Source organism: Equus quagga, chromosome 10, assembly GCF_021613505.1.
Source record: "Equus quagga isolate Etosha38 chromosome 10, UCLA_HA_Equagga_1.0, whole genome shotgun sequence".
NCBI lineage: Eukaryota > Metazoa > Chordata > Mammalia > Perissodactyla > Equidae > Equus > Equus quagga.
Window position 1 is genome coordinate 86,370,593 of NC_060276.1, and position 26,167 is coordinate 86,396,759.

At 35.6% G+C, this 26,167-nt stretch overlaps 1 protein-coding gene across 14 annotated transcripts in view; it reads right to left on the bottom strand.

Annotated features, from left to right (window-relative positions):
* KDM6A (lysine demethylase 6A) overlaps positions 1 to 26,167 on the bottom strand; it is a 207,219-nt gene that overhangs the window by 134,843 nt on the left and 46,209 nt on the right. For all 14 annotated transcript variants that reach the window (XM_046673176.1, XM_046673180.1, XM_046673179.1 and 11 more), the window contains exon 3: positions 1,804 to 1,912. In XM_046673176.1, coding sequence (XP_046529132.1) covers positions 1,804 to 1,912 — 109 coding nt within the window. The remainder of the gene's footprint in view (positions 1 to 1,803; positions 1,913 to 26,167) is intronic.

The window sequence follows — 26,167 nt, forward strand, 5'->3', positions numbered from 1 at the left end:
ATAATTAGTATTTAAAAATGAATTTAAAGTAAGAATGTGATCAAGAAAGCCTCGAGGAGGATTAAAAATAAAAACTCACAACTAGGAAATAGAAGCCACCAGCCTGAAATACTAAAATACACTAAAATACCTGTCTACCTCTGCATCCATTCTCTCCTTCCTATTACAGATAATCAACCTACTGCCTACTTATCACAGTGGCCAGTTCATCTACACAACAGTAAATGGGTTTCAAAGCACATCTTTTCGAGGTCTTAGACCCTTAGGTTATCTTTCTCTTCTCCCATTTTATCAGATTATTCCCACCAGCTAGTTTGCCACATAGTCTAGTTGCTACATGCCCCCTACACCTCACCTTCCAAAAAAGAAAAAAACACCTCCAAAACAAATATCCCTGGATTCTTTATTACCTTCACAGCCAAATATTTTATAAATGGAAAATGTAGCTAAATTCATAGACTATAATAAAATTTTAAAGGCTAATACATATATATTTTAATGACCACTAAGCAGCTAGGACATACAGCCCCACATGCAAACCTATTTTCAAATCTGTGTCTCTGCTTATGTGCTCTCAAAGTAAAAGGTGCAGCATTGAAAAATAAGATTGCACAGACTTCTATATTCTTTCTTTTGTATAATAGCTTCCTTTAAATAAGTTACTAGCTAATTAAATATCTAATAGAGTATTAATACCTATTATCCTGAAGCCATTTTGTTAAGTACTAACCAGTTTCACATAGCAACCCCAAAACCCCTGAGCTATCTATGACCCCCCCTTCATTTTACAGATTAGAAGACAGAAGGTCAGGATGTTTATATAATCTATGAACAGTAATGCAGCTATAAACTAGAGATGAGCTGGGAAATAAAGCCTGAACTAGAGTATACCCGTCTTAGTAAAACTGTCTTTTCATTAGGAACGTGTTCACTTGACCTAACACAAAATTAGCATAATAAAACACCAACATTAAACACCAAGAATCCTTCACTCTAGCCCTGGAACAACCCGCCAGTTGTTCTGCCCACTAAATACATTTGTGGAAAACAAGCATAACACGTTCATCCACTCCACATTAAGAATTATACTATCATCAGAAGGTTAAAATGTTCTTGCTTATAAGGATACAGTTTTCCTTTGCTATGGATTTTGCCTTTAACATTGAGGGGAGTAGTATTTGGGGGTGCTTTTAACTTCCTAAGTGAGTAATGATCTGGGTCAGCAGCTTGGTATCATAAAAAGGAGACATCGTGGAAGACTTCAGTTATTGAACTCACTTATTTCTTACAGGAAAAATTTACAAATGAATAAAATAATTTGCTTTATCCAATGCTCAAGCTCATATGTGATCATCTCTCTGTATTACTTACCTTTACAAGAACATGGCTACAGATCAGATTTTCATTCAAATATTTTTCTAGCTAAAATGGAAGTTTTATAGCCAGGATAAAGAAGAAAAATGCTGAGTTGCTTACTCTTCCAAAGTGTCCATCAATGGCTCACTTTCTACTACGGTAGAGCCTTTAAAGGGCAGGGATTTTTCACAAAGCAGAACAAAACGATAGCGTACACGTAGGTGGTTATCAGTTTAACTGAATGGTCAACTTATTGAAGATTTACTTGGAGATATATGAACTTTTCATATTCCATCTAATCCACTTTTCTTTCTCATTGTTTAGGATATTTATAAGCTTACAATTGCTTAGAAGTAAAAATGGCAGTACCTTTGATAGAGCACGAACAATTACAGTTATTTTTCAAACATATATAAATCAAATAGTAATTAAAAGGGAAAAAATTACCTTTTGGATAATCTTCCAATAAGAGGTTGAAGTGACCTAACTGACAAAAGAAATCAGACTCCACTTTTCCTTCAGCTTTTAAGATTAGAGATTCGTAGCAGCGAACAGCCTAGAAACAAAAAATACAAACATTTAAGAAAAAGACAAAACCTTAAAACTCATTTCCTTCCTGAGATAACGCATATATCCTCCGTTCAATCACCCAAGAAATCAATATACTTCACTTCAACTTCAGACACAGTCAATGCAGCATTCTTTAGAGTATCTAAGTATTTATTAAAAGAGCCACTAGTTATGGTGTAAGTGCTTTTCCTATCTATAAAATGGAAATACTTGCCAAATAAGATAATGTAGGAGCACTTTGATAATTTAAATTTGCAGCTTAGGAATAAAGTTATTACTGTGGTCCCTGTTGATGAAAACAAATAATATCTATCTTTCCCACAGATGGGAAGAACTTTATTGAATTATGTGTGAATTCATAGAATCTCTAGAGTAATAATGGCTACCATTTATACTGAACAGCTACTTTTTGCCATAATATCTACTTGTTTAAACCACCACAAACTGCCTTTCAATCCTCTCATGATACTTCAAACCCACCAATTCTAACACTATTCCTATTCTTACCCCCAACTCCAATACACACATATGCACTTACTCTCACCGTTTCATCCCTGAAGAAAAAAATAGTATTTTAAGGACATCATTCTTTTTCCGTAATCCAGGCGACTGCAGGAGAAAACGAACGATGGAAAGAAGAGAATTCTGGACTCTAACAAATCCCAGTTGTCATTAGCTACAGGACATCCTGAAGAACTTATCCTCTCTGACTCTGTTTTAACAACACTCAAAGGCCTAACGAAAAAATTAAAAGTAGAAAACTTCTCTAAGGGTTTATCATAGTGCTTAGCACTCCACAGGTACTTAATAACTGTTTCATCTTCTCCTTAGATAAAAAATAGCTTTCAAGATTGTTTCGAGCTTCCCAATAATTTTGTCAGAATTTCCCTGCTAACAATTTATTCTACAATGTTGCTACATGTTATGATGTGTCCTGAAGTCACTAAAGAAAGAAAAATGTGTATGATTTCTCAAATCTCTGGGTGCAATCCCAGGTCTGGTGCCCACAAAGAAAGGAACTAGAATAGCTTCCATTATCACAAAAATCCTTTCACCACCACTTCAAGAGCGTTTGATGGGATAAGAAAACATGATGTGCGGCAGAGTATCCACTGAAAATGCCTTGATTTTTCCCCTCCTGTAAAATACAGAGCCTTTGATGGAGAGTTTCAAAATGTATATCCTAAAATTTACCTATCCAAAGCACATCCATAAATACTCATCAAGTTTGGAAAAGCCATCCTAAACAAGGCAAATTCTGGGATGATTCTACTAACCTTAAAGCCTAACATTTACAAAAGGACTGTCTTCAGTTCTTATTCCACTCTTAGCTATCTAAGTGTGCATATGTACCAAATCACAATCACTGAAAACTAATCATTCTGCTTCTCTATAATTAAGAGTCTGAATGCTACAGTGAAGTCTCAGAAATTACTATAATTTAGAGGCATGAAATTTCAAGATCCTCTTTATTTAAGTCATATATAATCCTATCTGGCAGATGGTTAGAGCACAACAATGCAATTTATTTCAGTGCTTTTTAATATCAGAGAAATTTATAAAATTATTGGGCTACAGTATGACAATTCTTAGTTTTACGATAAATAAAATGAGTGACTTTTTAAAGCTAATAACGGCACTGTAAATAAAGCACTCATTAAAATAGTTATTGTCTTCTTTTATCTCAGTAAAATATTTAGGAACTTTTCCTACTCCTCTCTGATTATTTCTTTTAGTTGATGAGCATTAAATTTATAAGCAAGTATGGTTTTATGGTGAAAAAGGATTTTTCTTTAATGATTTAAGCAAAAGTATGGAAACATTCTATATTTCCTCTTATTACCATAACTTGATGCCACTACCATGATCATCTATTGCCTATTCTCCATTTCCCATAAAACAAAGGAACACATCTAAAATGAATACCATACATAATTCCGATCATCATGAAATAACACCAAGTAAAAACTAGAATGGGCAGATTTTAAATTCACTTACCCATACACTCAGGCTTGACTAATAAATTCATAATAATTTCCAACAAAGCCAACATGAACCTACTAAGATTGGTGGTCAAAGATGATACTAACAGAGCCAAATATCAAACGAGATGAAGGTGAGCAAAAAGGCAGAATAAAGTTTCCAAGTGCCGTGTCACCATTTTATAGTGAAACTTATGAATTTATTTGAAGTGCTTGAGGCAAACGCTGATATAAGATACTGGTAAATACTTAAAATTTTTAAAGAGCATTTAAAGGAAAATAAATAACTGGGGACAATTTCCAATACTTCTAACTCATACAATAATCTAGAATGAAACAGAGTATTTTTATTATGATATTTTTAGTCAAAAGGCTAATTATAAACACAGAAGATATGTAGTTAGTTTAGATTTAGAACAAAGTTCAGATAAACTTCTATAAAGTAAACACTTCCTGTTAAAAGGCATGGTGTTTGAACATATGTGCGGAGAAAAAGGACTCAAATATAAAACAAATGTTAAAAATAGAAAATCTATATAGTCGGGCCATAGAGAAACTTTTTATTTTGTTTGCTTCTCTATATTTTCTAGATTTTTCATAATTAAACTATACCATTTGTATTCTTATAAAAATCATTAAAGAATTATTACGCTTTCCTCTAGGGTTCATCCTTTAGTGTGAGAATAGTCAGAAATTTTAATGAAAATCATTTGTATCTAGATCAGCATCATTCAATATAGCACTTTCTGCAATGATAAAAATGTTCTATAATCTGTGCGGCCTGATACAGTAGCCACTAGACACGTGTGGCTACTGAACACTTGAAACATGGCTAGTGCAAGTCAACAACTGAATATTTTTTTAATTATTTCATTTTAATTTTTATTTAAATTTACACATGTGGCTAATGGAGAGTGTAGAGCTAGATAATTTTTAAAGCTTAAAATAAACAGGATATTCAATCCATATGCTAAACATTAGGAAAGCAAAATTTCTTATGTTTATAAATGAAAAGCCCATAAAAATAATGGAATATCTTGCACTGGGGATGAGCAATGCCAACCACAAAAATCACTTTTTACATTCTATAATTGTTTACAGTTAGTGGCTTATACACTGATAATCCTTATTACCTAACTGGAAAAAACACTAAGAATGAAAATGGAGTTACTCATTAAATAAAATAATCAAGGAGAGTAAACTAAGATCCTCCCAGCTATGTAGAGAGCTTGAACGTCTTCCTCTCTCTCTTTTTTTTGGTGAGGAGGATTGGCCCTGAGGTAACATCTGTTGCCAATCTTCCTCTTTTTGCTTGAGGAAGATTGTCACTGAGCTAACATCTGTGCCAATCTTCCTCTATTTTATGTGGGATGCTGCCACAGAATGGCTTGATGAGCAGTGCTAGGTCCACACCTGGGATCCAAACCTGCAAATCCTGGGCTGCCGAAGCAGAGCATGTGAACTTAACTACTACGCCACTGGGCCGTCCCTGTCTTCCTCCTATTTTAGTGCCATTTTCCAGAATGTTCAATATAATTTGTGCTCAGTATCTGCTTTATCTTCATTATTTGAAAAATCAGTTATCTCAGAACAGTAATGTTATCATTACCCTATATTTCTAAACCTTGACAGATAAAGTTTAGCTCTCATGCACACAGACATGTAACTTTTTTTAAATATTAAGCATTAGTTTTTTATGATGAACTTCGTCAGTGCCTAGCTAAAATATGACACTTGTTAACAGTTTAGAATTATTAAATATAGGCAACTTTTAAACAAATGATCTCTTTTTCAGTTTAAAAGATTAGCTGAAGCTGCTCAGTGAAATGCAAATGCTAGAAAAATTAATGTAGATTTAAATACCCCAACGGTTTTTAATGAACCAAAACTTTTATGTTAGATGTAATAAAAACAAGGATGCAGTTCTGCCCATTAATTCCTAAAAGTCAGCCACAGGCATATCAAATGGTTTAGCAGCCAGCTGATTACTTACAAAAGATTAGGGGATTAAGCAGACTACAAGTCAACGTGCCATCCATGAAATATGGCTACTAAAAGTTTTCATGGCCCAAATTATTATGGCCCAAAGCATATTATACAAATCAACACCAATAATCAGCTCACCAAGGTCTACTCTGACCAGATCTCTAACATTATCATCAGTTTTGAGTGCCACATTTTAACAGGTGATAACATACAGAGGGCTACAAGTTTGGTGAAGGATGGAGAAACTCTCATATGAAAATTATTTTAACTGAATTTAGCTGAGGAGAATCATCAGGGATGCTGTAGCTTTACTCAAATATTTTAAAAAGCTGTCACTTAGGAGAAAAAATTGCGCTTTGGGTAGCTCCAAACATGAGCCCAATGAATGGGTATAACTTACAAGCAAGTTTAGTTCAGTTCAAACAGAGAAGTGGAAAACAATTACGCCCAAAATTAAATGGGCCATCTTTGGCTCATATCAATGCAAAGAATTAAAGCCTAAATTACTAAGCTATCTTAGAGTTAGAAAGGTGACTTCTTACTTTGGACACAATTCTGAGCTGCATTTTTTTTTAAGATTTCTTGGGCTTCTATGATATAAGCATACAATGTGTAATATTACATATAATACATACCAAGATACAAACACACGTGCATATATATGAGCACATCTCTCTTGACTTAATTCCATGATTACGGTTTATTCACTTTCAATTTACAGAATAAATTTCTAAATAAACACACTATCCTGACCTGCTCCCTCAAAACCCTAAAAATCTCTGCATCATTAAAATTAATACCCTTCTGAGAAATATGCCTCATAAATCAGGAGAATTCTTCCCCTTTCCAGACCCTCAGCACTGCCTGTGCCTGACTCTTTTAAAACATCTTAGGAATCTGAAAGGGTTGAAACTACGTGAGTCTAAACCATTTTTTGAAATTTCAACACACCACATTCTTTTTTAATGAGGGAAGAGTTAACACACTTAAAATGATAATCTTAAGTATTATTGATTTTTGATGACATACCTATTCTTGAATTTACATGTCAGACTTCCATACTTTTCTTCTTAATTTCATTTACTACTTCTGAAAAGCTAAAATTTACACATCACCAATTCTAAATGGTACGCAGTGAAAAGTCTCTTTCCCAATCCTGACCTCAGTCACCCAGGTTCCCTTTCCTATAAGCAACAAACGCTAAAAATTTTCTACTATATTCAAGATTATTTTGTGCAGACACAAGTACATATATTTTTCCCAGCTTAGTATTACAACTAACTATTTTTATATATACAAACATTGTTCTCTAACTTGCCTCAGATTCTAGGTGTCCCTGACATCCTTTCTCCTCTCCTTCTCTGTTAATAGGACCTCTAAATTTAATTAGGCCTATGTCTCGGATCCCCAGCCATCCTTGTAGGTGTAGCCTGGTAATTAAGTTCTGGCCAATCGGATATAAGGAAAGGACATGCACTGCTTCAACCCCTCCTCCTCCTAGTTGAAATCACCTAGATGGTAGAAGCCACAAGCTGAGGATGGAGAGTAGGAAAAAAGAAGCCCAAATTCCTGCAACAGTAGAGTTCCAGAGCAGCCCAGAATTGACTATCTGAGAATTCTTTAAGAGATAAATGAGTATGTCCCCCTCTTTCCTCATTTAAAACAACAACAAAAAATACAGTAGCTAATGAAATAATCAACACACACACATTTGTTACTCTACCCTATCTCCCTCTCTCCAATTTTTAATATACGTCTTTTGCATCACAACAAAGTCAGGATAACAAAATTTAAGCGTATCAGTCTCAATCCTGGATTTCTCAGCTTCCCTGGACCTACTACTCTGCATTCAGTGGATGTCCTGGATGTTAATGAGTAAGTAAGCATCATTTGAGAAACTATCAGGGCACCTTAAGTACCATTCCTTTCAAATAAACTATTGAAAATGCTTTGCTATTGCAAACTATTCTCACAGAACTGCGCTACTGAAATCAAACCAGATAATATAGTAATTCAAGTGTTGACAGCTAATTCTTTGAGCTCCTGATATGTACCAGGCACTATTCTAAGCACTTCACATATACTTAATCATTTAATCCTCACCTTTACTCTATGAGCTAAGGAGGCCCTACTTCACAGATAGGAAAACTGAGGCACAGAGAAAGGAAATCCTGTGCTCAAGGTCACAGAACTACTAACTAGCAGAGGCTGGATTCAAACAGTATGGCTCCAGAGCCTCTGAGTAGTAAGGTGTTCAACTCAGACCATGCCTAGGGACTTAAAAGTCATTTCCAAGCAAGAGGACCTCCATAAGCAGCTCCTCCTCTTACACTCCTACACAATAGTTCCTTCCACAATTCTACCTCCACACCAAGTGGAAAAGCAACACATATGATCGCCACTTCCTGCTCCCACCATCCCACAGGAAGATCTAGCCTCAGTGCTTTACCATATTTTCTCACCTTGCTTTATTTTAAATCATATAAAAAGCAATCATCATTCCAAAAACACACACACACACACACACACACACACCCAAAAAACTCAGCAGCAACAAAACAAAAATAAATCAAGCGAAAAAACTCAAGTTCCCATATTCAAAAGCCACCTGTCAGAAACACACTACTGCTCATATACATATGTAAATGATAATATACCAGTTCAGAAAAAATGTGGTGTTTATCTGGAAAATGTTAAATGGTTTCACCCTACTTCTTTCTATCTTCTGAATTATATCTCCTTAGTTTACCTAGTGTTGTTATTTTCTCTCTTTAGTATATTTGGCAAAGAAAGGCCAAATACAGCTGCAACAAAGAAAACTAAGCAGTACTGTCTCAACCATCAACAAGTTGCCAGTTTACTACTAACTCTAAAACCTTTATTGTTGATGCATGCAGCCAAACGAACTAATGAATTCTACGTTAGCACGAACACATATATACACACCCAGGGCCAACATTAAATTTTTAAAAAGCTGTTCTGATAAAACAGCTAAGTTATTTTCCAAATAATTTTTTTCTATATCATACTAAATGTAAGGTTGTGCAGATAGAATATATTCAAGTATGTTATTTATAAAGCCTCATTCAAATTAAGCATAAGGATGTGAATTAAGTCTTGAATAATCTTAAAAATAAAGTACACTAAAATTTGGAGGTAAGGAGAGTATGAGATAGAATTTCAGAAGAGTGACTTCTGTGAATAAAGCCCAGAGTAATCCTGTCATTTCCCATATAAAGCAGTAGGCATTATACCCTATTTTTTACTTCATTTGCTTGCTACTCCACAGGGCTTATTATTCATCCAGAGGTAGACAGAGACAATCTTACAAGCAATCATTTTCCTTGTCATTTCAGCTATACACATTTAATTCAGAGTTTCAAAAATATACAAACAGAAAGAAAGCCATCTACAACAAAATTATGTAGACCAAATCTTCACACCCAGGTAAAAGACGCTATCTAATATGCCTGCTACAACCTGGGTGCTTGCTATAACATATGCACTTCAAACTAATATCTTAGGTAGCAAAGTATGCATTCATTTGCCTTATTCACATTTCTAAAATAATAAATGCACAAAAAAGGAGCAAGCGCTTCACTGGGAGAAGAAGGGAGAAGACATTACATTTATGAGTATCAGCTCCGCTGAAAATAATCTACTTTGAATTCTACAATTTCTAATATGTAGCAGGCACTTGGATTTATTTATTAAATAAATGAACGATCCTAAAACTAGAGAAACTGCAACGTAGTAAAGGCTCCTCCCTAAAGACAGTGCTTTAGAAAAAAACTTTTTAATCAGTCTGAATATACCCTTCCAGACTTTTCTCTACGCATATATACAAATAGTACAAATCTTTGCATGCAGTTTTATAAACTATTTCTTTCATCCAATATAGTATTAACTGCTTCCCATGTCAAAACATATAGATCTACATCAAAATTAACATCTCCATAGCACTGTACTGAACAGTTAAACCATAATTTGTTTCTACTGGAGAGTATCTGATTGTTAACCAAGTTTTTATTATTATTATGTGACGAACGTAATTTGGTCAATTTATATTTCTTTAGGATAAGTTCCTCACAGTCAAATGAAAAGCACAATTTAAGCTTTTGATACCACCAGTAAAGCTGAAGCAATATAATCTTCCACTAGCAGTGCTCATTTTCAGTTCTTTCATTATTTTCCAAGTATCTATTGGCTAAGTTTATTACTTCTTTTATGAACTATCAATCTGTTCATAGATTGTGAACATTTCTCTATTGAGTTATGAACAGTTTTTTTCCCTAAATGATTTTCAAGTACTATTGATGTATAAAAGATCAAATGATAGTCAAGTACTATTTATATATAAAAGATTTTTTATTTATAACGTTGTTATATAATATCTCTTGCCAGTGTGCATTTGCCTATCCTTTACAGAGTTTTTGACTTGTAAAAGTTTCCCTATTTTCTCAAAACCAACCACTACTTCCTTTACAGTATATATGTTAGGTTCAGAATTAGAAAATCCCCAGCCCCTGACCTAATACACATTCACCAATATTTTCTTGTATTGTAAAGAAAGAATCTAATTACATTTTTCTTTCCTGTGCAATTTTGTACTGGCACAGGATGATTCAGGATCTGTAATTCCCCCCTTTCTCACGAACTAAAAAACTTACCAGCTGTTTCTGAGATTTATATTCTACATCCAAAGCTTTCCAACAAATGTACTGGGAATGGGTAACAGAGACAGAGACAGCCTCGGCCTCTGGGGCTGACAAGCAAAAAACAGCCAGGGTGCCAGGGCACCCCAAACCTGTCAGCCAGAACCCTTGTTTATGTACCAATACCAAACTTAAGCGCCTTCAGTTCTCCCGGTAATTAGTACAAACTATCATTTTTCTATGTGTGCCATAAAATTAAAAGGGTTGGGAAGTACTTCCACTTCAGGCTACCTGGACAACCACTCAACCAAAAACTAAAAATGTCAGACTAAACACAGTGGCAGTGGGAATAACACAAGGCTCTTACTGTGAACTTGACCTAGTGGCAAGAAAGTTAGGAAGAATGGTCGTGGAGGGGAGGAAAATTTAAGAGAGTACTGAAGCAACTCTGCACTGAGGACATTTGAAAGCCTGTGTGAACCTGAGTGTTGGGTTTAGAGGTCTCATTCAGGAGACAGGACACAAAGCCTGGGGCCACCCAAGAACAGAAGTCAAATAAGACATCCTCCCCATAACACTGAGATGTCAATGGGCTACATCTTCAATCTAAGTGTAAACTAAAATATGATGATGATAAAACTATTTTGTAAATTTTCTTTTAAAACTGGTCTTGAAGGACAAAGAAAACCGCCCATCTCATAATGGCAATGATTGGAGAAGAAAATGTCCTGAGTATTTGTAACCAAAAGCCTGAATTCACTCGACTTGGGTAGAACATATAAACTTCAGGCAAGAATTTAATTGTACATTGTCCTCAACTAATAGCAATCCAAAGTATAAGCCAAAATCAAACACACTACTATCACACCCCTGACCTAAAGGAATTTCTACAGCTCCAAAAAAAAGTCTTCATATTCAAAAAAGTCTCTAAACATGAAAAGGAAAAGGAGATCAAAGGAGGTGATTAATTTGTGGACATATTACAATGAATATTGTTTAATGCAATATTTTAATCACAACAAATGTAAACAGAATAAATATGCTAGGTTAAAAAAAAAGACTGTCAAACAAAAAGAAAGTGCCAGTGCCATGGCCTAGCGGTTAAGTTCAGCACGCTCCACTTCGGCAGCCAGGACCTACACCACTTGTTGGCAGCCAGCCACACTGTGGCGGCAACCCACATACAAAATAGAGGAAAACTGGCAATAGATGTTAGCTCAGGGCCAATCTTCCTCACCAAAAAAAACCCATAAAGATTATCAGATTTTTTTTAAATCCAGGTTTATGCAATTTATTACACATGTCCAAAATATAATATGAAAAAGATTTAAAGAAAAAAGAAATATTACACAAATATAATCAAAACAAAGTTGGCACTGTACCAGATATCATGAATTACAATAAAGATACAGAAACAAAGACAACTGGTGCATGAATACAAATATTTAGCAACAAAATAAAGAGCTCAGAAACACACCTTCATATGTATGGAAACTTATAACAAAATGGCAAACAATAACCTAACTAAAAAGTGTTGGTGAGCCAATAAGGTTATTTCTAAGGGGAGAAAGAAAAAAAGACACTAGACTCCTATATCCATACACTACAAGAATCAACTCCAGATGGATTAAAGATCTAAATGTAAAAGGCGAAACTATCTAAACCTTTAAGAAGAAAACATAGCAAAATGTCTTTGACATTAGGATAAGGTAGGATTTCTTTAAAAATCGACCAAAATTGCAAGTCATGAAAAAGAAAAAGGTTGAAGGATTAACTCAACTACATCAATGCTCAGGGCTTTCATTTATTTAAAAAAAAAAAAAACCCACAGTACAAAGGTATGTCACAAACTGGGAAAATACACTTACAAGACATATGGTGACAAAGCATTCATATTCAGAATATATAAAATTCCTAAGAATCAGTAAGAAAAACCACTCAAAAAAATAATGAGGAAAATTCGATCTGCCACTGATTTACAAACTGCACTGATTAGCAACAGAGCAACATACAATCAAATTATTTGCTGATTAATAAAGATCAAGAGACAACTAAACAGTTTCATTACCCACTCCTTAGGTACTTCACAAGGGCTCAGGTCTATTAAATCACTAGAAGGTAACACTGCTCTAGCCTATCATAAGTATAAATTTTTCCAATATGACTTGAAAGGTTTTTAACTCAGGAACTGCAAGACTAAAACTAATAAAAGTCTCAAGCAAATTCAACTATCTCCCATTATTAGTGGCTCTTTTATCAATCTGCTCCATTAATTTGAAAAAGCTCATCTGAAAAACCACTCCTAAAAGTATACTTTATCAAAAATCTGAAAACTGCCTTGTTATAACACTAACTACTCATTTAAAATATTTTCATATAAAATATGAAAACTAACCATCCAAAATACCACTTCAACTTAAAGTCTCTAAAAGAAGTTCATATTCAAATTTCTATTTTAAATCAGTGAAATAAGTATCAACCCACTAGTCTCAAGAGAAACCTTAAATCTAGCTTCTCCGTACAAGGCATACATTTGAATTACGGGAATGACATACTTCTTGACATCTCAATCTTCCATTCTATAAAAAATTTTGAGATTCAAAACTGTTACGTCTTTGGACTTCTGCTTCCAGCCAAGATGCAGTTAAGTGGACCAAGTAACTAAAAGAACCAGAGAAAATGTGTGAAACAAAGGTTTTCAGACGTTGGATATCAGAGAACGTGTGACAGTAATCCTTGAGAAAGGAAAAGCAAAGGATGTGAGCCCTAAAATTACCCCAAGCTTACTGCCTAGAAAGACTTTTCAGGCTGCAGCACAGATATAGGAAATTAATTTTCTTGTCATAATGCAAGCTGAAATAAAGTGGAACATCTTTATAGTTACTGAGAGGAAAACAAATTTGTCAACCTACAATTCTATACTCAGCATTGAAGATATTTTTCAAAAAAAAAAGTGAAACTACGCTTTTTCAGATATACAAAAGTTGAAAGAATTCAACACCAGCAGACCTACAGTCTAAGAAATGTTTAAAAAAAATTCTCAGGCATTAGGGAAATTATACCACGTGAAAATCCTAATGTAGAACACAGAATGAAGGCCACCAGAAATGGCAGCAGCACAAGTAATTATAAAAGACATTTTTCTTATTTTTTTAATGTCTCCTTAAAACACAACTGACCCAAAAAAACCTACCGGGGGGGGGGACCCCATAACTAGTAAGCAAGTTCAGCAAGATCACAGGATACAAGATCAACAAACAAAAAAATTAATTGGGGGCCTGCCCAGTGGTGTAGTGGTTAATTTCATGCACTCCACTTCGGTGGCTTGGGGTTCGCTGGTTTGCATCCTGGGCATGGACCTACACACTGCTCATCCAGCCATGCTGTGGCAGCATCCCACAGAGAAGCATATGACTAGGATATACAACTACGTACTAGGGCTTTGGGGAGAAAAAAAAAAGAGGAAGATTGGCAACAGATGTTAGCTCAGGGCCAATCTTCCTCACCAAAGTAAATAAATAAATTGTATTTCTATACACTAACAATGAATAACTGGAAATAAAATTTTAAAATACCATTTATAACAGCTCCGAAAACAGGAAATGTGTAGGTATAATTCCAACAAAGTATGTGTAGCAGAATCCGCATGCTGAAAACTACAAAATACTGATGAAAACTTCCAAATAAGTGCAGAGAGATACTATGTTCATGAATTTGAAGGCTTAATAGCATTAAGATGAGATTCTCCTCAGTTTCATTTACAGATTTAGTGCAATTCCAATCAAAATTCTAGAAGGATTTTTCTGTAGATACAGATGAGCTGTTCATAAAATTTATATGTAAAGGCAAAGAAACTAAAATTACCAAAACAATTTTAGAAAAAAATAAAGTTGGAGGACTCACATGACCCAATTTTAAGACCTATTATAAAGCTTTAAAAATCAATTAAAACCACGAGATACCACTACATACCTATATGAATGGCTAAAGTTCCAGCTTTATTGAGATATAATTGACATGTAATATTGTGTAAGTTTAAAGCGTACAATGTAATGATTTGATATAGGTATATATTGTGACATGATTACCATAAGGTTAGTTAGCACATCCGTTACCTCACAGTTACCATTTTCCATGTGTGTGTGGTAAGAACATTTAAGATCTATTCTCTAAGCAACTTTCAAGTATACAATACAGTATTGTTAACTATAATCACCATGCTGTTCATTAGATGCCCAGAACTTATATATCTTATAACTGGAAGTTTGTACCTTTTAACCAACATCTCCCCTGGCAAACACCAATCTACTCTGCTTCTAGGAGTTCAACTTTTTTAGATGCCACATATAGTAAGATCATACAGTATTTGTCTCTCTGACTTAATTGACCTAGCGTAATGCCCTCAAGGTTCAGAAAATTTTTTAAATATCACAATACTAGGTGTTAATGAGGATGCAGAACAACTGGAACTTTCACACATTGCTGGTGAGAATGCAAAATGGTACAGTCACTCTGGAACAAGTTTGAGAATTAAGTAGAAAGTTAAACATACGTTTATCCCATGACCCAGCACTCCCACTCCTGTGTTTACCCTAGAGAAGTGAAAACTTATGTTCATACCAAAACATATACACGATGTTTACAGCAGCTTTATTCTTAATCAATGAAAACTGGAAACAATCCAAATATCCTTAAACAGATAAATGGATAAACAAACTGTGGTACATCTATACAACGGAATTCTACTTAGCAATATAAAGGAATGAACTACTAATACAGCATGGATGAATTTCAAAGGTGGTATGCTGAGTAAAAGCCAGTCTCAAAATGCCACGTAGTGTATACATTTGTCAAAACTCATCAAACACCTAAAAACAGGTGAAATTAAATATACATAAAAGATACCTCAAACTTTATTTTTAAAAAGAGACTGTTTAAAGCAAAAACCAGTAACAGTTTGTTGTGAGGTTTGTAACATATGTGGAAGTAAAATCTATGACAATAATACAAAAGACCAGGATGGGCGAAATGGAAGTACATTCTTGTAAGACCCATACTATGTGTGACATGGTATGATATAATTTGAAGGCAGACTATGATTAAGTTAAAAGAAACTACTAGAACTGATAACTGTAACATTCAAGGTCAATATACAAAGTCAACTGTATTCCTATATACCAGTTATGAACGATTGGAATTTGAAATTTTTTTTAAAAAATACCATTTATAATTGCATTCAAAAATATGAAGTACTTAGGCATAAATCTAACAAAATGTGTGTAGGATCTGTGTGCAGAAAACAACAAAACATTGATGAATGAAATCAAAGAATAAATAATCAGAGAGATATCATGCTCACAAAATAGAAAGCATTATTAATATATCAATTCTCTCTAATTTGATATATAGATTCAAGGCAATCCCAATCAAAATCTCAGCAAGCTTTTTTGTATATATCAACAAGCTGATCTAAAAGTTATATGGAAAGAAAAGAAACTAGAATGGCCAAAACAATTCTGAAAAAGAACAAAGTCAGAGGATTCACATTATCCAATTTCAAGACAATATAGTAAGCTACAATAAACAAGACAGTGTGGTGCTGAGGAAAGGACAAACATAGATCGACGGAACAAAATAGGGAACCCAGAAACAGACTCACACTAATTTAGTCAACTCTTTGTTTGACAAGGTGAAAGGCAATTCAACAGAAAAAGGATTGTCTTTTCAACAAATGGTGGTGGAAAAATTGGAAGCCCCTCTGCAAAACAATAAGAAAACCTCAACACATACTTCACGAGGTGAAATAAAGACATTTTCAGACATGAATACAGCAGACCCACATGCAGAAAAGAAAATGACCTCAAAAGGAAGGTCAGAAATGCACAAGAAATGAAAAGCAAAGAAAATGCTGATCATGTGGGAGACAACTTTAACAATATTTTGTTTTTAAAACACGTACAGAATTAATATACACAACAACAATGGAAGAAAGGAGAGGAGGAGGGCAAAGGCTCTAAGAATCCTGCATTGCCCAAGAAAAGGCAAGATGCATCAATTAGACTTCAATAAACCAAAAATGCATGCTGTAATCCCTAAGGCAGTTGTTCTCAAAGTATGGTTCACGAACAACTGGGAGTCTCCTAAACCCTTTCAAGAGGTCTGCTAAGTCAAAATTATTTTTATTCTAATACTAAGACATTATTGCTCTTTTTAACTCTGTTGACATTTACACTGATGATGCAAAAGTAATGGTGAGTAAAACTGCTGGCAGCTTAGCAGGAGCCAAGGCAGAGGCACCAAAATGAACCAAAGATCATCATATTCTTCACCACCAAGCACTTATAGCTTTTTTTCTTCCCTTTTTTTTCGAGCACAGGAGCAACTTGACAGTTTGGTTTTTTTTTTTTTAATTTTTATTGAGATTATGATAGTTTACAACCTTGTGGAATTTCAATTGTACATTATTGTTTGTCAGTCATGTTGTAGGTGTACCACTTCACCCTTTCTGCCATCCCCCTAGCCCTCCTTTCCCCTGGAAGCCACTAGTCTGTTCTCTTTGTCTACATGTTTAACTTTCACATGTGAGTAGAGTCATCCAGAGATTATATTTCTCTATCTGGCTTATTTCACTTAACATAATACCCTCAAGGTCCATCCATGTTGTTGTGAATGGGACGATTTTGTCCTTTTTTATGGCTGAGTAGTATTCCATTGTATATATATATACACCATATCTTCTTTATCCAATCATCAGTTGATGGGCACTTACATTGCTTCCACGTCTTGGCTATTGTAAATAATGCTGTGATGAACATAGGGGTGCATGGGACTTTTCGAATTGCTGATTTCAAGTTCTTTGGATAGATACCCAGTAATGGGATGGCTGGGTCATATGGTAGTTCTATTTTTAATTTTTTGAGAAATCTCCATACTATTTTCCACAGTGGCTGCACCAGTTTGTATTCCCACCAGCAGTGTATGAGGGTTCCTTTTTCTCCACAACCTAACATTTGTTACTTTTTGTTTTGGTTATTTTTGCCATTCTAATGGGTGTAAGGTGATATCTTAGTGTAGTTTTGATTTGCATTTCCCTGAAAATCATCATGTTCTTCACCACCAGGCACTTATAGTTTTTTTTAACGCCATTTTCATTTAAGATCCTTAATGAAGCAGTAAAGATCATCTTATTAAATGTCAAACCTTGAGTACACATTGTTTTAATAATCTGTGTAGCAAAATGGAAACTTCACTTAAAGCATTTCTGCTCCACACTGAAGTATAACAGCTGTATTGAGGAAAAGTATGTATGTGACTGTTTAAGTTGTAAAATGAACTAGCCTCTTTTTTCATGGAATATCATTTTTACTCAAAAGAATGACTGACAAACTATGTTTATTTGAACAGGTACTTGGAAGACATTTTCTCAAAAATGAATGAATTGAGCCTGTCATTTCAAAAAAAAAAGCAACTAACAGTAATTTGTTGCCAATGGTCAAACTTGACATTTCAAGCAGAAATCAGAATTTTGAAAAACTTATATCCACCTCCACTGTGAGTCTGACAGCTTCCCAAAATTTAAAGGTTTTTCTGATGAGATTGGTGGTAATATTATAATATTAATGAATATAATTTTCTGATACTATATAATAAAGTGTGCTGACATCTGGAGTAACTGGTAATACTCTCCTGTTCTTTCCTTCATACTCCCCTAATGGCCCCAAATCAAAATGTTACTATTTATGTTTCTCTAATCCATTAAAAACATCTCCTCCCTACTATTCAGGAGTTACAGTATCATTTCAGTATCCACAAACCTGAAACAGGGGCTGGTCCTGTGGCACAGTGGTTAAGTTTGCACACTCCACTTTGGTGACCCAGGGTTTGCGGGTTCAGATCCCAGGTGCAGACCTAGCACTGAGGATCAAGCCGTGCTATGGTGGCATCCCACATACAAAATAGAGGAAGACTGCCACAAATGTTAGCTCAAGGCCAAATCCTTCTCACCAAAAAAAAAACCTGAAACAAATCTTATGCCACACCCTCATCTTTAAAGAAAAAAGTAAATAAGTGTATCATCATCAACTCTCTGCTACTCCCAAAGCCTATGGCAGCATCAGTAAATCATGAAAGGTTACGACATAATATATGGGAATCTTTTATGGCATAGTCTAAGTGATATGTTACTATGAGTAAAAGGTCAACAAAACCCCTTCTCCTCTATAAACAAATCTGACCTTGGACTAACTAGTTCTTTTACCTCTAAAACCTGATAAAGATGGAATGTCAGTTACTGGCCACAACAATTATGGTAAAAATTACTCAAATGATGAAATAAATCTCGAGTGAGAGAACTACAAATGAACTATGAATACCTGGTAAGATGCCATAGCTTTGGGATTCCCTCAGTATAGGGATGCTTAACTGAGCATGTCTCTGTAGAGACTACTGGGAGAGTATGCCCACAAAAGTTACAAAAGATACTGGCTCCTGTTTGGGATGGGTGTGTGGGGGTGTGTGGATGTGGATGTGGAGGCTGAGTGGTGAGTGGGTGAGTGGGTGGCTGTGGGTGGGTTGTATGCGTGTGTGTGTGTGTGTGTGTGTTCTAAACCAGGTGTGCTAGGCTGAACAAAAGATGACCTTATATGGCAAAAGACGTCATTAAGTTAAGAATCTTGACAGGAGGTGCTTATCTGGATTATCTGGGTGGGTTCTACGTGCTATCACATGTATCCTTTTATGAGAGAGGCAGAAGGAGTTAAGGGTTTTCAGAGAAACACACAGTGGAGACAGAGACGTGAGTGAAGACCAGCCACTAGAAGCAGGAAAGAAGCAAGGAACTGATTTCCCCACTAGAGCCTCCAGAGAGTACTGCCCTGTGCTGCTGACCTTGATTTTGGGCTTCTGGACTCTAGAGCTGTGAGAGAATAAATTAAGGGTGTTTTATTCTTTTTGCGAATGTGTGAGGAAGAGTGCCCTGAGCTAACAGCTGTTACCAATCTTTCTCTATTTTATGTGGGATGCCACCACACCGTGGCTGGACGAGCGGTGCTAGGTCCACGCCTGGGATCGAAACCTGCAAACCCCAGGCCACCAAAGTACAGCACATGAACTTAACCACTACGCCACTGGGCCAGCCCCAAATTTCTGTTGTTTTAAACCACCCAGTTTGTGGTAATCTGTCACAGCAGCCACAGGAAACTAATTCACCAGAGACATGAATCTCATTCTCACACCTGAGCTGTTACTTTGTGAACCAAAAACTAACTCCTGGACAAAACTGCAAGGATTCCCATGGAAGAGGAATGCGTGTCACTGCTCTGCTGGCGTGCTGTTTCCTGTCCAATATCCTTCTAAGTCAATCTGACATGAAGTGTGACCTAATCAGGTCTCACTTGTCTGAATGACTTTTTCGCCTAAGGCTCCTCAGTGGGCACTACAGTTACTAATGATATTTATAGTGCCAAAGTAACCAAATGCTTTACCCTTTTTAATGCCATCAGAGTTAAGTGCGGTTGATAAAAGTGTGGGCTTTGGAACCTGGCTGGGTAGGTTCTGAATTTTAGCTTTTTATTGTGTGGCCTTGGACAAGCCACTTAATCTCTCTATGGTCTGTAAAATAAGGATATTTTATAGCAATTACATCATAGGATTATGGTAAGGATTAAATGAGTTAACACCACAATTTAAGATTTCAAGCAAAAACTAGAATTTTGGAAAACTTCTATCCAGCACCACTGTGAACTTCATGAATCATAATTCATAATTTGTACCTTTGTCACAAACCACCTGTTTCATTAAGATATTAAAGTTAATTACTGTTTGGTTGTACATCATATTTTGTTTGTAAATGTGGCTATATCCCTTTCTCATTCCTGATGTTTTCTACTGATGCTCCCCTTTGCCCTCTCCCTAAGCTTTACTAGAGGTACATGTATTTTGTGCTCTTTTCAAAACCAACTGTTGGATTCTTTGAACACATTTTAGATGCTGTGCCACAAATCACTTAGAATAGAGTCTGTGTGAGTGTACATATATGTACAATATTCAACGTATAACATCACCCTCTTGCACGCCACTATGCTTTATTAAATGAAAGAGATGGCTTTCCAGGATTGTACATAGTTCCACAAAAGGTCAGGTAAGTATTACATATATTATAAAGAAGGAAAAAAGGTCGAGAACTAATTGCCTATACAAGAATAACAGAAAATACAAGGCCTTCTATGAGATAGCACCATGAACCATCCTCACCAAATCCTTGCCCCTCTAACAGTTCCTTAGACATATCACTTTTTCTTCGCTCAGTGTATTGTGACAAAGATTCTCTCCTTGAACAAACTCTACTCAGGCTCCTCTGAGCTCTTTTTCAACTAGGCCTCAACATTTCGACTTCTGTGTTTGTCTCTGCACTGTCCAATATTAGCAAGAATACAGCTAAATTGATTTAGCCAGAATCCCCCATCCTCTGTCATCCCCCAAGTGATGCTTGATCATCCTGGCCTGCCTTTGGCAACTAACTCCCACTCTGCTCCTTGGCTATAAATTCCCATTTGCCTATGCTATATTCAGAGTTGATTTTGAATCCAATCTCTCTCCTCCACTGCAAGACCCCACTACAGTGGTCCCTATACCTATCATGATAGTCGCCTTTTAATAAAGTCTGCCTTACCATCTTTAACAAGTATCATGAATAATTTTTTCCTCAACATTTGGTTGGTAAGCTCTGCTGTGTCAAAATAATTTTTTTTTTCCTGATTCATCTTTATAGAACCTATTCTCTTCTAGAATTCTATCATATATAAAATGAGTTGCTCCACGTCACTCACACACACACGTAACTCACACACACACGTAACATGTATGCCTATATCACTTCTCTCTCTGGCTGGGATTAATTCTCACTCAAGTATCTATCCCCAAATCACATGGCAGAGCTGTCATTCTAAATCACGAGATTCGGGGCCAGTCTCATGGCCAAGTGGTTAAATTCACATGCTCCACTTCGGTGGCCCAGGGTTTCGCCAATTCAGATCCTGGGCGTAGACCTAGCACTGCTCATGAAGCCATGCTGAGGCAGCATCCCACATAGCAGAACCAGAAGGACCTACAACTAGAATATACAACTATGTACTAGGGGGCTCTGGGGAGAAGGGAAAAAACAAAAAAATATCAATCAATCAATCAATCAATCAATCATGAGATTCCATAACGGGCTTATCTATTAGTAATTTCACCAAACAGACATACGGAAAAATGGGAAGAACTTGATTTTTTTCTATGAGGGTAACATCAAATAATGAAAAGCTTAAGCCAACAGGCACATCCCAGACCTGAGGGACACAAGTTTTCAGTCAGACCAAGGCCATCACCATGATTTTTCAGATTACATGGTATAGATACAATCCTAAAATTTGTGGGAGGAAGACTGGAAAGTTTAAAAGAAAAAAAATGGTTACATACAAAATGGCTCACTTCAAACACAGAAAGCTATAAGGGAAAGAAACAAGGATTTAAAATACGAAGAAAATTATTTCCAACATAATATTCTATACCAGATAAACTCTCAATCAAGAGGGTAGAAGAACAGAGAAAACAAAGGCATCCAAGAAACAGAGCCCCAACACAAGGGTGAAGACTCACTTCTCCCAAAGATGATGAAAAGCCATACATACAATAAAGGAGAAGACAGCACCAGGAAAGATTTAGGAGAGGAAATTATCTAGAACTGACAGATTATACAATGTATTTGAAAAACAAGAAAAAGTATTCAGAAGCACTTTACAGTTGTTTGGAAAGAACTAATGATAGGAATCTATAGCAAGCTTAATAAAAGTTATTAAAACAATAAAATGATAAAAAGCAATTAGCATCAGGAAAAGTTTTTTCAAGTAAATAAACATCATAATCTACTTCTTGGCTTACCACTAGGAATACCAATAATAAGGTAAACATTGTTTATTAATTTAAGCCAAGGCTGTTATACTCGAATGACAGAAAAGGAGGAGATGATTTTAAAAAATCAACTTTTTCCTCCATACTAGAAAGTCAACAATGTAAATGGGGGAGAGGGGGAAGGAATGGCACAGAAACAGCAGTATAAGCATACTATTTAGAAATATGGAGGTAAATACCAAAGGTAATAGCTAAGCATTGAAGGTGGTATCTCAAAGGAACAGTGGAGGACTGCTGTCTCTCACTATATGCCTTACAGAACCATTTGAGTTTTCTTTTTTAACCATGTGCCCGTTTTCTAAATTTAAAAAAATAAAGAAAAAAATACATGGATAAGACACATGAATAAGGGGCTTAAAAAACACTTACAATTAAACAGGAGGCTGGGGATGGGAAGCTATGGGACTAAATGAAATAAGCAGGTAGATGGGGCCGGCCAGGTGGCACAGCGGTTAAGTTCGCATGTTCCGCTTCTCGGCAGCCCGGGGTTCACCAGGTCGGATCAAGGGTGCAGACATGGCACCTCTTGGCAAAAGCCATGCTGTGGTAGGCGTTCCACATATAAAGTAGAGGAAGATGGGCATGGATGTTAGCTCAGGGCTAATCTTCCTCAAAAAAAATAAAAATAAAAATAAGCAGGTAGAAAAAGAAAGCCCTGTTAAATAAGAGGAAAATCAGAAGACCTGGGTTCCAAGGTATTAAAGTAAAAAAATAAATAAATAAAGGCTTATCTTAACACAGAGGTAGCTTGTTCTCTCTTTTGTTTTATACAGTCTATTGGGTATTTTCATGTTATTGAAATTCTTAAAGCTGGAAAAAGGACAGACCTAAAAAGTGGATTCTGACTCAAGAGAAGCCTAATGACCATCTCCATCTCCCATGGTTGGTTGGTTCCTTTTCATCAACCCAACACTAGTTTTAGAAGTTTGGTAGCTGAGAAGAGAAAACTAGGTGACATTAAGTCATTGTGAGAAAAAAAATTTTAAAATATCCTCTCCAACTGAAAGAATGGCAAATGAGATTAATTTTTAATAGGATTTTTGTAGACACTTGCACTGTGCCTTTATTTTTTCTATTTTTAATGTGGTAAAAAACACAACATTAAATTTACAGTCTTAACCATTTTTAAGCATACTTTTCAGTAATGTTAAGCATATTCACGATGTTGTGCTATCACACTATACCCATTAAACATTTATTCCCCGTTTTCCCCATCCCACAGCTCCCACACCCACCCTTGGCAACCACCTTTCTACTTTCTGTTTCTATTATTTTGACTAGTTTAGATACTTCATATGAGTGTAATCATACAGTATTTGTCCTTTTGTGACTGGCTTATTTTATTTAGCCTAATGTCCTCAAAGTTCATCCATGTTGCAGCATGTGAAAGATTTCCTTCTTTTTTAAGGCTGCATAATATTCCACTATTTTAAGTACAGTTATGCGCCACATAACGACATTTTGGTCAATGATGGACTGCATATACAATGGTGGTCCCATAAGATTAGTACTATAGAGCCTAGGTATATAGTAGGCTATAACTATTTAGGTTTGTATAAGTACATTCTGTGATGTTCCCATAATGACAAAATCACCTAATGATGCATTTCTCACAACGTACCCCCGTCATTAAGTGACACATGACTGTACATACCACATCTTCTTTATCCATTCACCTGTTGATGGACATTTGGGTTGTTTCCACCTCTTGGCTATTATGTTGCAATAAACATAGGTGAGCAAATATCTCTTCACATTCTGCTTTCAGTTCTTCTGGATATATAACCAGAAGTGGGATTGCTTGATAAGATGAATTTTTTAAATGTCTTTTGGTTATAAGGAAAAGAGCAAGGGGCCAGCCCCATGGCCAAGTGGTTAAGTTTGCATGCTCCGCTTTGGCAGCCCAGGATTTCACCAGTTTGGATCCTAGGTGCAGACATAGCACTACTCATCAAGCCATGCTGATGCAGCATCCCACAGAGCAGAGCCACAGGGACCTACAACTAGAATATACAACTGTGTACTGGGAGGCTTTGGGGAGAAAAAGAAAAAAAAAAAAGAGAGGGAGAAGATTCGCAACAGATGCTGGCTCAGGTGCCAACCTTAAAAAGAAGAAGACGACCAAAACTTGAAATGGAAAAAGAAAAACTGTCCGATAAAAAAATACAGCAGTAAGAATTCAAATGTTAAGGTGACATATGTGCCACCTTATATTTATTATTAAACTGGGGGTATGGGAATATAAATTTTTCTGTTTTGTATTACATGAGCTAAGAACATTTGTCTGTGGCATTTTTTTTAATCCATGTATGTAATAAGAGATAATTATATGATTTATCTCCAACTTTTCAGATTGCTTTCAAGCAAAGGAGTACCTACAGCCCTGTATTCAAAAAACTTAAAATGGCATATACCTTTTCAACTTAACTGAAAATAGTTTAAAAGCTGCTTTAATTGACACTATTTTCTACCCTTGAAGATTATTTTACATAATTCCAAATAAAAATAAATTTTAAGATATAAAAAAGTAAACTGCACTTTGGCAAATATAGGACCAGCACATTTTAAGAGTGCATCTTGAATTACACAGAAGAACCCTTTTCAGACAATAATCCAAATTTTATAGAATACATAAAAAGGCAGAGCTCCTACGGTAAAACTCTGAATACAGCTACTTAGAGAAGTCTATTACTTGTCTCACTTGTGAAAAGGTACTTTTCATGTAATGTAGGCTTAGAAATCGAGTATCAAACCTACGAAAACTGAGTTCTAAGCAAAAACTAGGGGCCAGCCCCGTGACCGAGTGGTTGAGTTCGTGTGCTCTGCTTTGGCGGCCCAGGGTTTCACCAGTTCAGATCCTGGGTGCAGACATGGCACCACTCATTGGGCCATGCTGAGGCAGCATCCCACACGCCACAACTAGAAGGACCCACAACTAAAAATATACAACTATGTACCAGGGGGCTTTGGGGAGAAAAAGGAAAAATAAAATCTTTTTTAAAAAAGTATAAACAAAAACTAATATTCTGTTCAACATAAACTTTCTGATCCCCTATCTGAATGAAGGATTATCTCAGAGTTCTGGAAGAACAAGATTACTAAAAGGATGAACTCTAGAAATGGGGAATGCTGTAAATTCCTATGATATCTAGAATACATATCCAGATATATATGTTAATAATACAGAAATTTCTTAGATGACACCAAAAGCACAATGCAGGAGAGGAAAAAACTGATAAACTAGACTTTATGAAAATAAAACACTTCTACTTTTCAGAAGATACTGTTAAGAGAATGAAAAGACAGGAAGGCACAGACTGGAGAAAATCTTTACAAAGCATTTATCTGATACAGTAGCTATATCCAGAATATATATATATATATAACTCCCAAAACAATAAGAAAACAACCAACCAAATTTTTTATAAAATGTGCAAAATACCTGAACAGGTACTTCAAAGAAAATACACAAACAGCAGATAAGCATTAAAAAAATGCTCAAAATCATTGGTCATTAGGGAAATGCAAATTAAAACCAAAATGAGGATGAGATACCACTATACACATATTAGAATTTGAAAAATTAAGAAGAGTGATCATACCAAATGGTAAATATAAGAAAGAATGAGAACTTTCACACACTGCTGATAGAAATGTAAAATGGTA